The sequence below is a fragment of the Micromys minutus genome (genome assembly GCF_963924665.1).
Source record: "Micromys minutus genome assembly, chromosome: 3".
Classification (NCBI taxonomy): domain Eukaryota; kingdom Metazoa; phylum Chordata; class Mammalia; order Rodentia; family Muridae; genus Micromys; species Micromys minutus.
The window spans coordinates 53,687,120-53,701,707 of NC_137972.1; the positions used below are offsets into that span (position 1 = coordinate 53,687,120).

Genomic DNA, 14,588 nt, shown 5'->3' on the forward strand with positions numbered 1-14,588 from the left:
GTTTAAAAAAAGAAAACAAGAAAGGAACAAAAGGCCCTCCTAGGAGTTGACATCCAACCATGGCAAATTACAACTGCGAGAGCTGCTTAAAGCCTGCATGTGCCAGGTCTTGTGCTCTCCCTGGCACTGTCAGGGGACTTGGGAGAAACTGCTTATTTAAAAGACATTTCACCAGAGAACCCACATTTCCACATTCTCTAGGGGCATGGGGGGTGGGGAGTGGGGGGATGGGGGGAACAAACACAAGCCCTGGTAACTCCAGGCCACGCCTCTCCTACACCCCCCCCCCCCCCCCCCCCCCCGTGTTGCTTTGTGCAGGTAGACTCCTCCTCACCAACCTAGCCTGCCTGCTTCCTTTCAACTCCACCCCTTTTTCACTGGAACAATGGGCTCCAAATGCAAAGTGGAAAAGTGTACCCAACACTGGCAGTCACCCCCATTGTCTACTGGGAACCACAGCCTGGTCTGAAACCCTGGCTGGGTTGGAGATCCTGATATGCCACTTCTACCTCACGATTGGGAGGGCACCAGGATAGCTTGTGCTGCCAGAGGGGCTATGGCTCGCTCTAGCTGCGAGGAGACATCCTTCCCAGATGTGCCTTCCTTCCCAGCAGCTCACTCTGAACAAATCTGAGTGCACAGGCCAGACCAGCCTCTTAAAATGGTGCATTACCAGGCATTGGGGCTTCTACCCATAATCCCAGCATTAGGAAGGCTAAGGCAGGAGAGAGCTGAGTGTTTGAGGCCAACCTGGACTTGAGTGAGTTCAAGTCCCACTTGGACAATAGATTTAGATACTGTCTCGAAAACCAAAGTAACCACCACCACCACTACAACAACAAAAAACCATTTAAGATTTCCACAGACCTTACCTAACTTAGTGACTACCACAAAAACTGTAACCAGAACATGCCTCTAAAGACCCCTGCAAAGTCCAACTAACTCATGTCTGGGTACTAATGACCTTCTAGGGTGACCTGAGTTGTCTCAGAGCACCAGGGCCCACCTGGAAGCATCAGAGCAGGCGCCGCAGCTGCCTCTGTGTCTGGAGCCCCCTGTTTCAGCAACAACAGATTAAGCCTTGATTCTAACTTAATGGTGAGAGAGCTGGGGCCCCAGCCCCACTCTTCTATAGTCTAGGGGAGGACATGAGTATCCTGGCTCTTTCCTTGTCTCTTCTCCCCTCCTCTCCTGGCCAACACAGCCCCCTCCACAGGAGGAAGCCTGGGCCAGCTCAAGAGGGAGCCAGGGCCCCAGGACATCCTGGCTCCAAGATTCTTTTTGTAAGAGAATAAAAACAGCCCAAAATAAAACTGTGGGGCCTTGGAGCTGGCCCAGGTGCAAAGGTTAAAGTAGATTCTGAGAACGGGATTTCACGGAAAGATCAGGGGACTGCCAGGCCTGGAGGCTCCCACACAGTGGGAAGCATTCCTAAGGGGTTGGGGGGAAGGGAAGGGGGCCCGTGAAGAGACAAGCAATCTCAGAGGCTGGGAGCAGGGCAGAGGTGGTGGCACACTCCCCAGCACAGAGGGTGGCATGGTTGGGCAGTGCTGGGCTTCCTCTCCAGAACTTATCTCCTGCCCTAAATTAGAACAGAGATTCCCACACCCTTTAACTTGTCAAACGAGGCCTAGAAACCGACCCTCTGTACCCCACATCAGGACCACATTCTACACCATACTATATTGGGCACATTCCTCTTAAGTTCATGGCCCACTTTACACAATGCTTTCTCCAGTGTGAATGGCAGCGGTCTGTTTGCCCACAGCAATACTCCTGCCACGAGAAAACTACATCACCCAGAAACCAACACTGTCTGTCCTCCACCTCCCACTGCCCATGCCCCATGCTCACCACACGGAGCGGTCCCTCCGTCCGGCAGAGGAGGATGACAATGACCAAGGGGATACACATCATGGAGGAAAGGGCCAGGCCCCAGCCCAGCCCGATTGCCCAATCAGGGTACCGGTAGATTTTGTTGTAGGTCAGGGGTACATACTTGACAAGAGAGAAGATGAAACATCCCTGTGGAAAGATGGGACAGTCAGAGGGTCCCTAGGCATTTGAGAGCAGTATGAATTTCCTCTGGGGCAGGGCCTCTCCTCTATCCTTCCTATGGAGATGAGGTAGTATTGTGCCCTATGGATCTCTCTAGAGCAAATCTGACCAAGTCACCTACTCACCCTTCCCTGCCTCCCCAGGTGCTCTGGCATACCAACATGTCAACTCATAGCTGGCCCCTCCTTTGTCAGTGACCCCACCCCTCAGGACTCTTTACAGCTCTTTTGCCTGTGCCCAGGGTCCACACAGGGCTTTTTCTGCTGCCCATCCTTTGTCCTCCATCTTTTCACCCGGCTTCCACTCCAGTGTGCTGGCCTTACTTATCCAGGCCCCAGCTCTTTCCTCCAGGAGCAGCGCGGCTCTGATACCCAGAGTTCAGCTGTTTCCCTCCCTCTGGAGCAATGGTTCCCAGCCTTCCTGGTGCTACAACCCTTTAGAGCAGTTCCTCACAATGTGGTGACCCCCAAGCATAAAATTGCTACTTCATAACTGTTACTGTGTACTGTTACGACTCATCATGTAAATGTCCGCACTTCCAGTGGTCGTAGGCAACCCCAGTGAAAGGAGGGGATGAGAACCACCAGTCGGGAACATTTCTCTTTTAACACCATGGCTGTAGGCGTACACCACAGGTTCACAATCAATGCCAGAGACATGAATGAGAGCCAGGCAGCCGGTGGCCTAAATGCCATTATCTCGTGGCACACTGGTCTGGTCCCAGTAACAGTATGTAGACCTGGCCTTGGTCCTGAAGAGAATGGTGGGGTGAGCCCTGAACCTTAAAGCTGTGTGGAGTCTACCTTTGCCTTTGAGAGGAGCTCTGGCTCTGGAGGAGCTGCCCTGTATTCTTCTCCTCAGAAAATGAGGCACTCCAGGGGGTGCCACGGCAAAAATGATCCACTACTCACTGCCTAAAACAAGATCTGATGGGCGACAGTGGTGCATGTGAGGAAGGTTGGCCCATGGCCTACTCTTCCCTGTTGCTTTCTTGCTAGAAAGCTGTGGCTTCTGTGAAGTGAGCCCCAGAGGTGGGTGACTCTGGTATCTACCTAGCTTTTCCAGCAGGGGGCCTCATTCTGCCACCAGGGTGCAGTCCCGCTCTGGTCCAGAGGGTAGAAAATCAGAGGTCAGTGTGAGAGGGACCCTAGGCACAGCCTGGTGTGAACAAGGACAGGCGTACTGGCCCAGCTGGCTGCAACTCTACCTAGGTTGGGTCTCTAGTTGCTGTTTGCGGTCTCTTGACTATGTTGCAGGACGTGTGTGCCGAGAGCCACAGTAAGGCTCAGCCTCATTAGATTCTAAACTGTCACCTACCACTGAGGTCTCACATCAGAGTATCCCTGTTACAGAGATGACAAAGTGAGTGAGGTAAGAAAACCGAGGCCCAGGCACAGGTGTGAGTTGGCATGTCTACTAGATCTGGCCTGGGAGTAGAGGTCACAGGAGAGGGAACCTGTTCATCATTAAGCATTGGTTTTAGAGTGGAAGGGCATCCAGACTCGCCAAGGTGTTGACCAGGAAGGAGAAGCAGTACAGGTGGGACTCCCACACACCAAGATCCCTAGGGCATTGGCCAGGATCCACTGTGAAAGCTCAGTAATACTCACAAGAAGCTCAGCAGTACGAACAAATCTCAGAGAAGGTACCCGTGCAAAACCTCAAGGCTAGCTCCAAGGTGGGTAGAGGACAGCAGCCTGGCCTAGTGTCCCTGACACTGCCCTTCCTGTTTCTTCTTCACAAACTCCTGTTGGTCCTACAAAACCCTAAGCAATCAAGCAACATAGAGCAACCCACCCCCACTGCTTGCAGGTAAAGCTGAATCTGGCTTTATCGGAGCCCCTAGAATACAGGAAATGCTAAATGGAACTGGGCATCACAAGATGCAAATGTCAGGCTGGGGTGAGACTTACAACACAGAGAGCTGGAGTGATGACAGCCCAGCTGTACTTCATCCAGGGTCCAGGCCGATAGCCAATCATGTCCTCAATACCGTCATATAAGTTATCACCGCCTACAAGAAATAGCAGTAGGTCCCTGGTGACACGGTGGCCAAAGCCAGAATAGCCCTGGGGAACAATGCAGCAGGGGTCACCACCTCTAACCACCAAGCCTATATCTCCACACCACACATGACCATGTGACATTCAGTGCAGCTGGGTACTTGCATTTTCCTGGAAGTCTTAGACAGAGCCCACATCTTAGTGTGGCCAGTCTCAGCTCTCTAAGAGGCCGAAACGGACCATTACTGAGCCAAAGAGTAGGTCACCATAGGTTCTGAGGTGGCCGTGTTATATTTATAGCAGCATGTTCACACCCTGTGCCTTCAGTGGGATTATCTGTAATATGCTCAAGGAGTATCCAGAGTGAACATTCCAGACAAGGGAAGCTTTTCCATTGCATTCTCTGCCCAAATGAACAGCTTGAAAAAGGATGTGCAAACGTGTATACTCACCATATATCCAGGCAATAACAAAACATTCAAAGAATGCAACCCACAAAAGGCATACACCACTAGCTGCATAGTAGTCAAAGAGTTGAAACACATACATGCCACCCTATGAAGGAAAAAAAAAAACATCAAAGATAAAGTTGGTTTATTAGATGGTCTCTAATTCCTTTCATCTATAAAGAGCTATGATAAATCAATACATTTTTTTTAATTCCAAAGGAAAATGGGCAAAAGCTAGGATGACCAAATACAGGTACCTTTTAAAAAGAGAGAGAAAAAAAAAGAAAGGAAGAAAGGAAGAAAAGAAAGGAAGGAAGGAAGGAAAAAATATTCAGGCCAAGTGTGATGGCTCATAGGCTTACAACAAATATAAAACAAACTGAACTTCATGTTTGACAAAACTCACAGGGTTTAGGAAGAATACCACACAAAGGGCCACAGAATTCTGCACACAGGTTGTTTTAAAACCAAGTGTGCCAAGTTACGGGCCAGTGTGTGGTGAGTAGAGGCTATCTGACTTTAGAGAGCTTTTCTTAGTGCTTTATAACCTTTATTTTTATTTTACATGAATAAGTGGTCTGCCTACAGGTGTGTCTGTACACCACGAATATGTTGGATTCCCAGGAGTAGAGTTACAGACAGTTGTGAGTAGCCATGTGAGTGCTGGGAATTGAACCTAGGTCCTCTGGAAGAGCAACTAGTTCTCTTAACCCCCAAGACATCTTTCTAGCCTCAGAGGGGGTGTTCTTACAAATACTTCCCTAAGAGTTTCTTCTTTCAGTAAAGAAAAGTGAAGGCCTGAACAGGGTTTAGGGTAGTGATTGACAAGCTTCTCCTAGAGACCTCGGGTAGGTTAGTGTCCTGGGGGCAGGAAGTATGCTGGAGGGAATGCCAGGTTCATGCCTTCTTAGCTGCCCTTTTCCTAGCCACTGAAACCTCCGGCCTTCAACCTTTCTGTTCCCTTCTGCTCCTGGCTTCTTTTCCTCCTGTTTAAAGAACGGTCCCTACCCTCTGGGAAGAGCAGCTGTTCTCCTCAGCAGATACCCACACAAATGGTAGAGTACTTGCCAAGCAAGTGCCACAATCTTAGTTTGACCACAACATCTCAAAAAGGGGATATGGGAGAAGCAGCATGATCATCTGAGAGCTAGACAGAATAGGGATTGGGGGGCAACCTAAAGGAGTGGGGTAAGCAGACCCACCCCCCCTCAGGCCCCTCTCCCAACTGTGGCCTCCCCTGTGGCCTTGAGAAATCCAAAAGTAGGAGGGGAAAACTCACACCACCCAGAGTGACAACCACCTACCTCCGTCACCATCGTCAGCCCCAGCAGGTAGCTGATGCTACACAAGATGGCGATGAAGATTTCCCGACGATAACCCTTCCTTAGGAAGGACGGGTAAAGATCAACCAAGGATGTGATCTGTCCTTCGACTTCAACAAACTGAGGGACAAGAGGGAGAGAGAGAAGAGTGTAAGGGGGCTCAACCCAGGCCTGGAGTTCAGTAATAGGGCTGGGCTACATCTCATGAGACCCACCTGGAAATCCATGTAGCCAGACCCTGGGCTATGCAGGCAGCTGCTGTGTCTGTGGTCCAAGCAACTCAGGAAGTATAGCTGTACTCAGGCCATTCCCACCCTTAGCACTGGAGACTCCTGAAGGAGCAGCCAGGGCCAGCTCTCCCTCACACACTTTGGGTGGGAGTGTGGCCATGACAGCCTCTCTCTTTTGTCAAGGCTGATGCTACAGGCAATGAATGCCTAGCCCAGCCTTTCACACGGGATGCTCAGCCACAGCATGGTAAGGTTAACCTTTGCAACTAACAAGTTGGGAGCCTCTGGGCAAAGCCTGACCTCAGTTTCCCCATCCAGAGCACTAATGGTACGTCAGGTCTGACTCACATGGTGGCTTAATCCCACTGGACATCTCACAATCCAGGAATCCATTGGTTCCAGATATAAAGAAAATTCTGGAACATTTATTTTTACACACACACACACACACACACACACAAATCATGCTCTAGGATGATTATCAGTCTCTCTACATCTTTCCAATCTTGTAGCTAACGATTTATCTTGGAAACTGTGCAATATCTCTACACAAAGCTCTATCTTGCCTTTTAACAGCAACATAAAACTGGGCCCTCTGGACACATCACCTTTCACCTAGCCAATGATACTGGCAATAACATTCCTAGTTATTTAGGCATGAATACTCAAGTCTGTAACAAGGTCTTGGCAGTATTTGGGGGTTTGAGGGCCACAAAAGTACTTAAATTAGAGGAGCAGCACTCAGACTGCTCTGAGTCATTGGAAAATTAAGACACTAAAGGCTGAGCATGTAAGCACCTGGCAGCTGCTCTCCTAGCAGGCATAATCCTGGGGTGTGTTCTGCAGCACTGCGTAGCCAGGCACAGCAGAACACACCTGTAATCCCAGCAATCAGGAGGTAGCAGAAGGTCAGGACATTTGCAGAGTCAGACCTGACTGAATTTGATGTCAGCCTGGTCTGTCTGAAATGCCATCTTGAAATAAAAGACAAAAAGATTTGGGAGCAGAAGTTCCCTTGACATTCCTACAAAAAAGATCCAAACACGGTGGCCTTTGGGAGATGGTGAGAAAGTGTGTCAGAATGGGGGTACTCAGAGAGAAGAGCCCCAAGGTGTGCTCAAAGGTACAGCACTCTGAGACCAGAATTCAGGGGCAAGATGACCAAGAGGCTCTTAACTAGAACTCTGAGAGAGGGGTTAACCTCCTGACCTCTGACTGATGTGTCCAAAGGGGATTTTAACCTGAAAAGCAACTGAGTTGTGTCTAACCTGCAGTCCCAGTGCGAAGCTACAAAATTAGTTAAGATGAAAGGCTATGAATCAGAGCCGAAATAGTTTCTCTGGCTGTAGAAAGGGCACCAGTGACACCAGGGCGGGAGTTTGGCAGGGACAGGAGCTAATGCATTAAAACCTGGGTGCAGTGGGCCAGGGAAGAGCATGCTTCTAGCACGGGCAAAGCCTCTGCTCCCACGTCCAGCACTACAAATAAAGAAAACTGTTGGTAGGGGGTTTGGGGGTCGAAGCCAACTGAGCTGCACGTGGAAAAAAATGGCCATGGGACACCAGGCATCTCCCACAGTGATGATACCATCAGGTCATTTGAGCACCAAACCTTGGGATCTACAAAGTAGGGTAAAGATGAACATCCTAAGGCAAGCTTTCATAACCACCCCCCCCAAATTCTCCACTCAGCCTACAGCTCACTGAGAGTCACACATCCTGCACTGAGCCCCACTCCCAGCCACTTGTGAGCCTGCAAGGCCCATTTGGAGCCCTGGCAGATGTCACGCTTAGCCACTTATTAACTTGTGTTTTTGTTTTCTTCTTCCCCTCTGAGCCTGGAAGATATTCTAAAAACCACTAAAAGGCACTGCATGGGGTCTGCTCCCAGCGCCAAGCAAGCTCTCAGAGCAGGAATCATTAACAGAACCTTGCTTGTTTACAACAGTGTCTGCCCATCACCAATTCCACAAGGATCTGTTTTTCTGGTCTGGAAAAGGTTTTGCTGTCTTCTCTGTTAATCTGACCCCCTTGGCTGCCAAGTCTTGCACTGTGTTCCTGACCCTGCTAGCTGCCTCTCCACTCTGGACTCATTCACCTCCACTGATTCTGAGTCCCCAGGGACCCATCCTGTCAGGGCCATTGGAGGCCGTGCCCTTGAGAAGGGTGAGGAGTCTCTAGACCGGATCGCACAGCCCATTTCAGTTTGATGAACTGTTCCCAAAGGAACTGGACTCAAAACCCATGCCACACACAAGTCTCTCCTACCTTCCCAGTCTCTATAGCTGGCCTGAGCCTGTGGCCACCTGCCCTGTGCACCCCATAGTCTCCCTCTTGGAGTTTCAATGATACTCCACAAAAAAGACACTTCAGGAAAGAGATAGTAAAGCCCCCACGAATCTCACAGGCATCTAAATTCCTCACGCTTGGCAAACTGTAGCCATTAACCAGGATGAGGAAACTGCGGTTCAGAGGAAAGAGATGGATGTGGCCAGTATCACACACAACAACGTTGCCTCTCCTGAGCTAGAAGCTGGCTGGCTGTCACCAACACCCCCTGGTAGAGAACTACCCCCTTATAGAACCCTAGCAGTAGGTTAGAGCAGGATGTCCTTCAGAATCATGGGGAAAGGCTGGGGCATGGCTGAGGATACAGTGCATGCTTGGTACATGTGTTCCACCCAAGAGAGAAAATGGAAGTACAGATGGGGCAGATGTTATAGCAATCAGAAGATGGGGGACAGGCTGGCCTGAACCAAAAGCAGTCTGCCAAATGTGTTTCATCTTTTCTGGACATACTTGGGACTGTGGCATGCTCTGGTACCTGTACCTCTGGGTCCCAGCCTCCTATTTTTCATTTATACTTTGACCTTAACCCCACCCACAGTCACCCTCATCTCCTTGCTTGGGATAACCTTGAGCATTAAGGTGGAGGGTCTCCTCCCACTATTGGGCTGAGGACTTTTTCAGTCCAGGGCCCTGGGTGAAGCTTCTGAGGGGGAAGAGTCTTGAACACGCCTCAGCTTCTAGAAGGATGGCTTCTCACAGTGAGGCTTTCACATGAGTTCCACAGCCCCACATACACGTACCTGGCTGTCCAGTCCAAGCAATAGGAGCATAATAAAAAACAGGATGGACCAAAAGGTGGGCAGCGGCATCATGGTCACAGCTTTTGGGTAGGCAATGAAGGCCAAGCCAGGACCTGAGGGAGAGAAACGGGGAGGGGACACAGGAGAACACACATCAGCACCATGCTACTTGAAATCCAGGGCCTCACCGAACACTCACATCTGAGTAGGGAGGGGGTTGTCACCTAAGCCCAAAAGGCAGGAGCCAGAAGAAGAGACCATTGGGGCTCGGGAGGGGCCCCGTGTAAGCGTCTGTCTCCTATCCAGCACACAGCCTCCTCTTAAGTGAATCTAAACCCGTATAGACACGGGATCCTAGGGGAAGGGAGTGGAGTTGAATCTGGGGCTCAGGCAGCCAGAGACTTGGGAAAAGGACCCACCCGTCACACACCAAAGTGGCACATTGACATTGGCTGAAAGGAAAGTTGTGGTTATCTGACTCTCGAAACCCTCCTTTGCAAAGAACTGTTTGAATGGAAAGAAAGAAAGAAAAAAAAAGAATTTAGAAGCCCAGCAGGGCAAATGATTCTTCAAAGACACGCCTGTGGAGCCTATGTCCCCCAGAGGTACCCACACATGGCAAGTAAAACCAGCCAGGCCTGGCACTGGAGGCGTGGGGCAGGAGACTACCCACATCTCGTTCTAATCCACCACTACCTCTATATGTTTTTTGGGGGCATCAGTTTCCCCTAACTAAAATATGAGGGTCAGGTAGCCCTGGGATCCTTTATGTTCAGCTTCTTGGAGTTGGATGCCACTGCCCAGAAAAGGGCTCTGGCCAGACTCAGAGGCAGAGGGGACAAGAGTTCTGCCCACTCTGAGTGCCTCTCACAGGGTCATTTGAACACAAACATCTCCTGCTTACAAACACCCCACCACCACCAAACAAACTCCTGGGGGGATTAGCTAGCTGGTACTGAGCCCACATGAGGGCTGAAAAACTAAAGTAAAATCAACAAAACAAACCAATCAAGAAGAAATATGGGCCAGACTGCTGGAGACAGGAAAGATGTTTCACCCTTTAAAGCAAACATCAATCGTCAAAACTGAATGAAAGGCTCAAGAAAGGAGGGATGGGGAGGGCTCCACAAAAACAAAGCAATTTTGAAAAAAAATTCACTCAGTAAAGCATCAACAACCCCAACTGTGGCAGGGGTCTGCTCAGCCTGTGAAATGAGAAACCGAAACAACGACCTGGACAGCCACTGAGCGGTTGCTAGAAGGTTGTTAGAAGATTCTGTGAGGGGAAGGGGTGCGGCTGCTTGTCAGGCCGGAAGCTGTTTGAATGAGCAAGACTGAGGGGAGGGGTCTCAGAACACACACCTCCCACCCGGGACATCAGGAACACACCTGGACTCAAGAACTGAAAGCATTCGTTTTCCCCTCAGGGCTAGCCAACTACAAGACAGATGTAAAATGTGGTGTACCCCAACCTTCTGCACCAGGCACTGTGAACAGAATCTATTCACCTCTTTCTGTCCTTGACTTTAGATTTTCTCAAACCAGTCTCAGGAGAGAAGCCAAGCACCCTCCTCTACAACCACAGTGAGCTCAGGAGGACAGAAGCTGAGGCTACGCCGGCCTCTGTGATACCTACAGGTCCAGCACACCACGACCTGGTTGGGCTTCCTTGGGCTGTGCTATACTCTCACTTAAAGGCACCTTTCTTTGTTATGCTGTTTGCCCAGACCAATCTTAAAGCCACTGTTCCTCTTGCTGTGCTGGCTGCTCACACATCACTGTGGGGAAGGAGCATCTTTGAAGTGGACAAAGGAAATAAACCACTTGTGTTGACTGACTACATGCACAATGTGAAATATCTACTGTGCACAGAGATCTCTTTGGGGGGGCCCATCTTTCATAACAAGCTTCCTCTGTGCTTTTAGTGGAACCCTGTTACAGGTTTGGAATCACTTTGCATGTGTAAGTGGGAACAGAGGGGCTGAAAGAGGGGCTGGCCCCTTGCTGTATAACTCTTGAAGTCCCTGTGCCCTTGGGCCCTTCCCTGCCTTTGAAATCTCTGAGGATGGGCAAATAGTTCTTCTGGGTGTCCAAGTGGGACACAGAGAAATAACTATGTATGTGTGCACAGTGTGGTGTTACGCTGGGGAAGGGTCTCCGTTATGGCCCAACATTAAACAGAGGATGAGTGGTCCCTGAGATTCCTGAGGTCAAAAAATTGAGTGAAATGGCCACATTGGATGGATCTCCTGACACGTAGTAGATGGAGACTCAGCAACTAGATCCTTTGCCTAAGAGCCTAGCCCACCCCAACCCACACAAACACGGCCCAATCTTTGGGCCTCTTGATTTCAACTGAGACATGTATATCTGGACAATCCAGACACACAGTGTCAAGGGACCCTCTGACCCAATACCAAAGCTCTGGACCAGAGAACTGAAACATGACCTTACATTTCAAAATAAGGAGATCAAGGGAAGAGAATGGTAGGGATTTAGGGTACCTGCCCTGGTCTGCAAAAACTCCAGGAATAACAAAGGCCAGCCTGTTCTACCTCACACCATCCCTGTGGCCTGGAGGAAGACCCAGCCTGGGGCTCTTGGCAGCCTTAGAAGGTCCCAGAGGGTCCAGAGGGGCTGTGAGTAATTAGGTGAAATTACACCTGACCACCCTCCAAGAGAATGGGATGAGGAGGTGGTCCTTACCCCATCCACTACAGGGCTACTCAAGCCCAGACCCCTAAAATATCGTGATGAGGTAATAGGAGTCTAGTCCACATTCCAGAACCATCTTTGCTGAAGTTCTGAATACCATGTTGCTAAGAAAGAACCCCACTCTGTGCAGAGCCAATGACCCCAAGACTGACCATCCATTCTGCGAATGTTGGTGTCTTGAGTAGCAACCTGGGACCGACAGGCCCTTAACTCCCCAAAGAAGACAGTGTCCTCATATCCTACCCCCAAATCAGCTCTGCCATGGCCTCCGAGTGGTGGGGACTGTGGTGGAGACTGGCAGGGGTGACGTTTGGTAAATATATATAGGAAGGACCGAGGAGTGGATCGACTTGGCATTGGAGCTCGCCAAGAGCCAAATGCAAACCACAGAAACCAAGGCTGAGATGCCAGCGGCGCTGGTGATGGTGTGCTATCTGTGGATGATTTGGGCCTTAATTAGGAAAGCAATTCCATGGCTACAGCCAGCGGTTGCTGGAGAGGTGTTGGGGGCTGGAAGACCACAACTAAAGCAGCCACCAAGTCCCATCTCAATCGCCCTTGTTCCTCCCACCTTCAGTGGGCCAGAGTGTACTGAAGACCTTTAAATGTAGCCTTTGTACTCAGGTATGGGAGCACATCTTGGGGGGGAGAGGGGATGTCTATGTAAAAGCCAGGCTCCCTCCATCCCCCTGGGGTCTGGCTCCATGCCTGCAGTACTCATCTTACACACTAGGTGGCAGTGCCCACCACCACTGCCACCGACACCACCGTACCTGACTCAGCCACATCAGCAATGTCCACCCCTTGCTCTTGTGCCATGAAGCCCAGGATGGAAAAAATTGCGAAGCCAGACACAAAACTGGTACCACTGTTCAGGCATCCCAGCAGCATACAGTCCCTAAGTTACACACACGTCAGGGGGTAAGTTAATCACAACACAAGGAAGCCACGCTCCCTACTTCTCTTTTTCTTTAATCATTTCTAACGTTCACCGGGCCCGCCAGCGCGACACTTGCCTGTACGAGTTATACTTGTACTTGTTATAGCTTCCCAGTGAGGTCATGGCCCCCAGGCAGATAGCGTAGGAAAAGAATATCTGCGTTCCAGCGTCGATCCACACCTGAGGAGGGAGGAGCGTTAGGATCATTGCCTGGGGTGAGCAGAGGAGCAATGAGGCGACTTTTGACCAACCATGACAATGTCTGCACGAGAACCAGTGTGGATGAGCTGCAGGGAACCCCAGAGGAAGATCCTCATCTTCCTGTATCAGTTAAGGCCTCTAACGCTGGACTGACCGGTGGCATTCCTGAAACCTTGCTTTTCATATCTACACAATGGGCCCCCTAGCCCACCCGGCCCTCCGAACAACTTTCCTCACTCAATAAAGAATAGTCTGTACTCTGAGTCTGTTCCTAAGTCGCCATGGTCGGCCTCGAGCACATCAAGGCTTCTTGGAAGGCTGTGACGGCTTAGCCTGGGCCCCAAGTTAAAACACAGGGCTTTCTTTATATCTCCAGGCACTATGGCTTGTAGCTCTGGACGACAGCAAACCTACAGTCCCAGCTCTCAGCTCCGGCCAGCCACCAACCCTGCTCTGCTTCAATTTTCAATTGCTTCCCGGGGCCTTGGGAGCTTGGGACAAAGGTCTCAAAGGGCACATTAAGGCCTCTAGAGGTTTCACCAACTCTGACACTCCTCAGCTATGTGCTGAGACAGGGGGACTCACAGTATGAGCCCCTTAACCTTCAGAGCACCATCAATTCTATCTAAGGATGGCATCCTCAACATTGAGTCTCTGGTCCTTGTGTGGCTGGAGAAGGAGCCCTTGCCTTCACTGGTACTTGCCTGAGGCAGGCTCTGTAGCTCAGGATTACGAGCCACTATTGGTCCAGTAGAGAAGTACCAGGCAGTGATGTTTGTCTACACACGAGCATCAAAAAGCCAGAGGAAAGAAACACTGCCACCTGCACCCTGTGCACCACTGGTTTATACAGCCTTGGGGTCGGGTACCCCGCCCTGCTCTACCTGAGGGTCCTCAAGGCGGCTGATGTCAGGGTACAGGTAGAATTTGATGCCTTCCCCAGCACCTGGCAGGGTCAGTCCACGGACCAGCAGCACGAGAAGCATGGCAAATGGGAAAGTAGCGGTGAAGTAGACAACCTGTTGGGCGAGAAGGCGTCAGGGAGAATGGTGAGTATCCTTGCTGCAGTGAAGGGTAGGCAATCCTTTTCTCTCAAAGGCAGGAGGTTGTCCCGGGTGCAGCAAGGACCCTAGAGACACACTAGTCTCACCTGCTGTGCAATCTCCAGTGTGTTGTTTGACCTCTGAGCCTCTGCCACCTTACCTGAATATGACATAAGGGTCTGTCTCATAGATAATAGCTAAATAAATGAATTCCTATAGATAATTTACATAGCTCATTTAGGTTCCAATTTTTAAAAAGCAGGCAAGATGGAAAACAAATACACCCTTTGAAGAGATGATGCGCTTGGAGGAAAAATACAGACAACGTACAAACTGAATCGACTATCAGGGATGTAAGCAACAGCTCAGCCTGTGCTCACATGGTCTGTCACATGGCACTCAGCATGCATCAGCTGACATTTAACTGTTAATACAACACGGGGGGGGGGCAAAGAAAGGGCTGGGAGATAACGAAGGGCTTGCACACCCTTGCTGCAGTACTTCCTTGCTGAGACTGCTGCTTTTGCAGAGGACCCAGG

General features: G+C 50.3%; 1 protein-coding gene across 4 annotated transcripts in view; it reads right to left on the reverse strand.

The window, feature by feature from the left end:
• Window positions 1–14,588, reverse strand: part of SLC6A6 (solute carrier family 6 member 6) — a 71,290-nt gene that overhangs the window by 4,746 nt on the left and 51,956 nt on the right. For all 4 annotated transcript variants that reach the window (XM_080914783.1, XM_080914781.1, XM_080914780.1 and 1 more), the window contains 8 exons: window positions 13,891–14,025; window positions 12,882–12,985; window positions 12,639–12,763; window positions 9,151–9,263; window positions 5,815–5,952; window positions 4,514–4,616; window positions 3,972–4,072; window positions 1,855–2,025 (listed from right to left, as the gene is read on the reverse strand). In XM_080914783.1, the coding sequence (XP_080770909.1) occupies window positions 1,855–2,025; window positions 3,972–4,072; window positions 4,514–4,616; window positions 5,815–5,952; window positions 9,151–9,263; window positions 12,639–12,763; window positions 12,882–12,985; window positions 13,891–14,025 (990 nt within the window). The remainder of the gene's footprint in view (window positions 1–1,854; window positions 2,026–3,971; window positions 4,073–4,513; window positions 4,617–5,814; window positions 5,953–9,150; window positions 9,264–12,638; window positions 12,764–12,881; window positions 12,986–13,890; window positions 14,026–14,588) is intronic.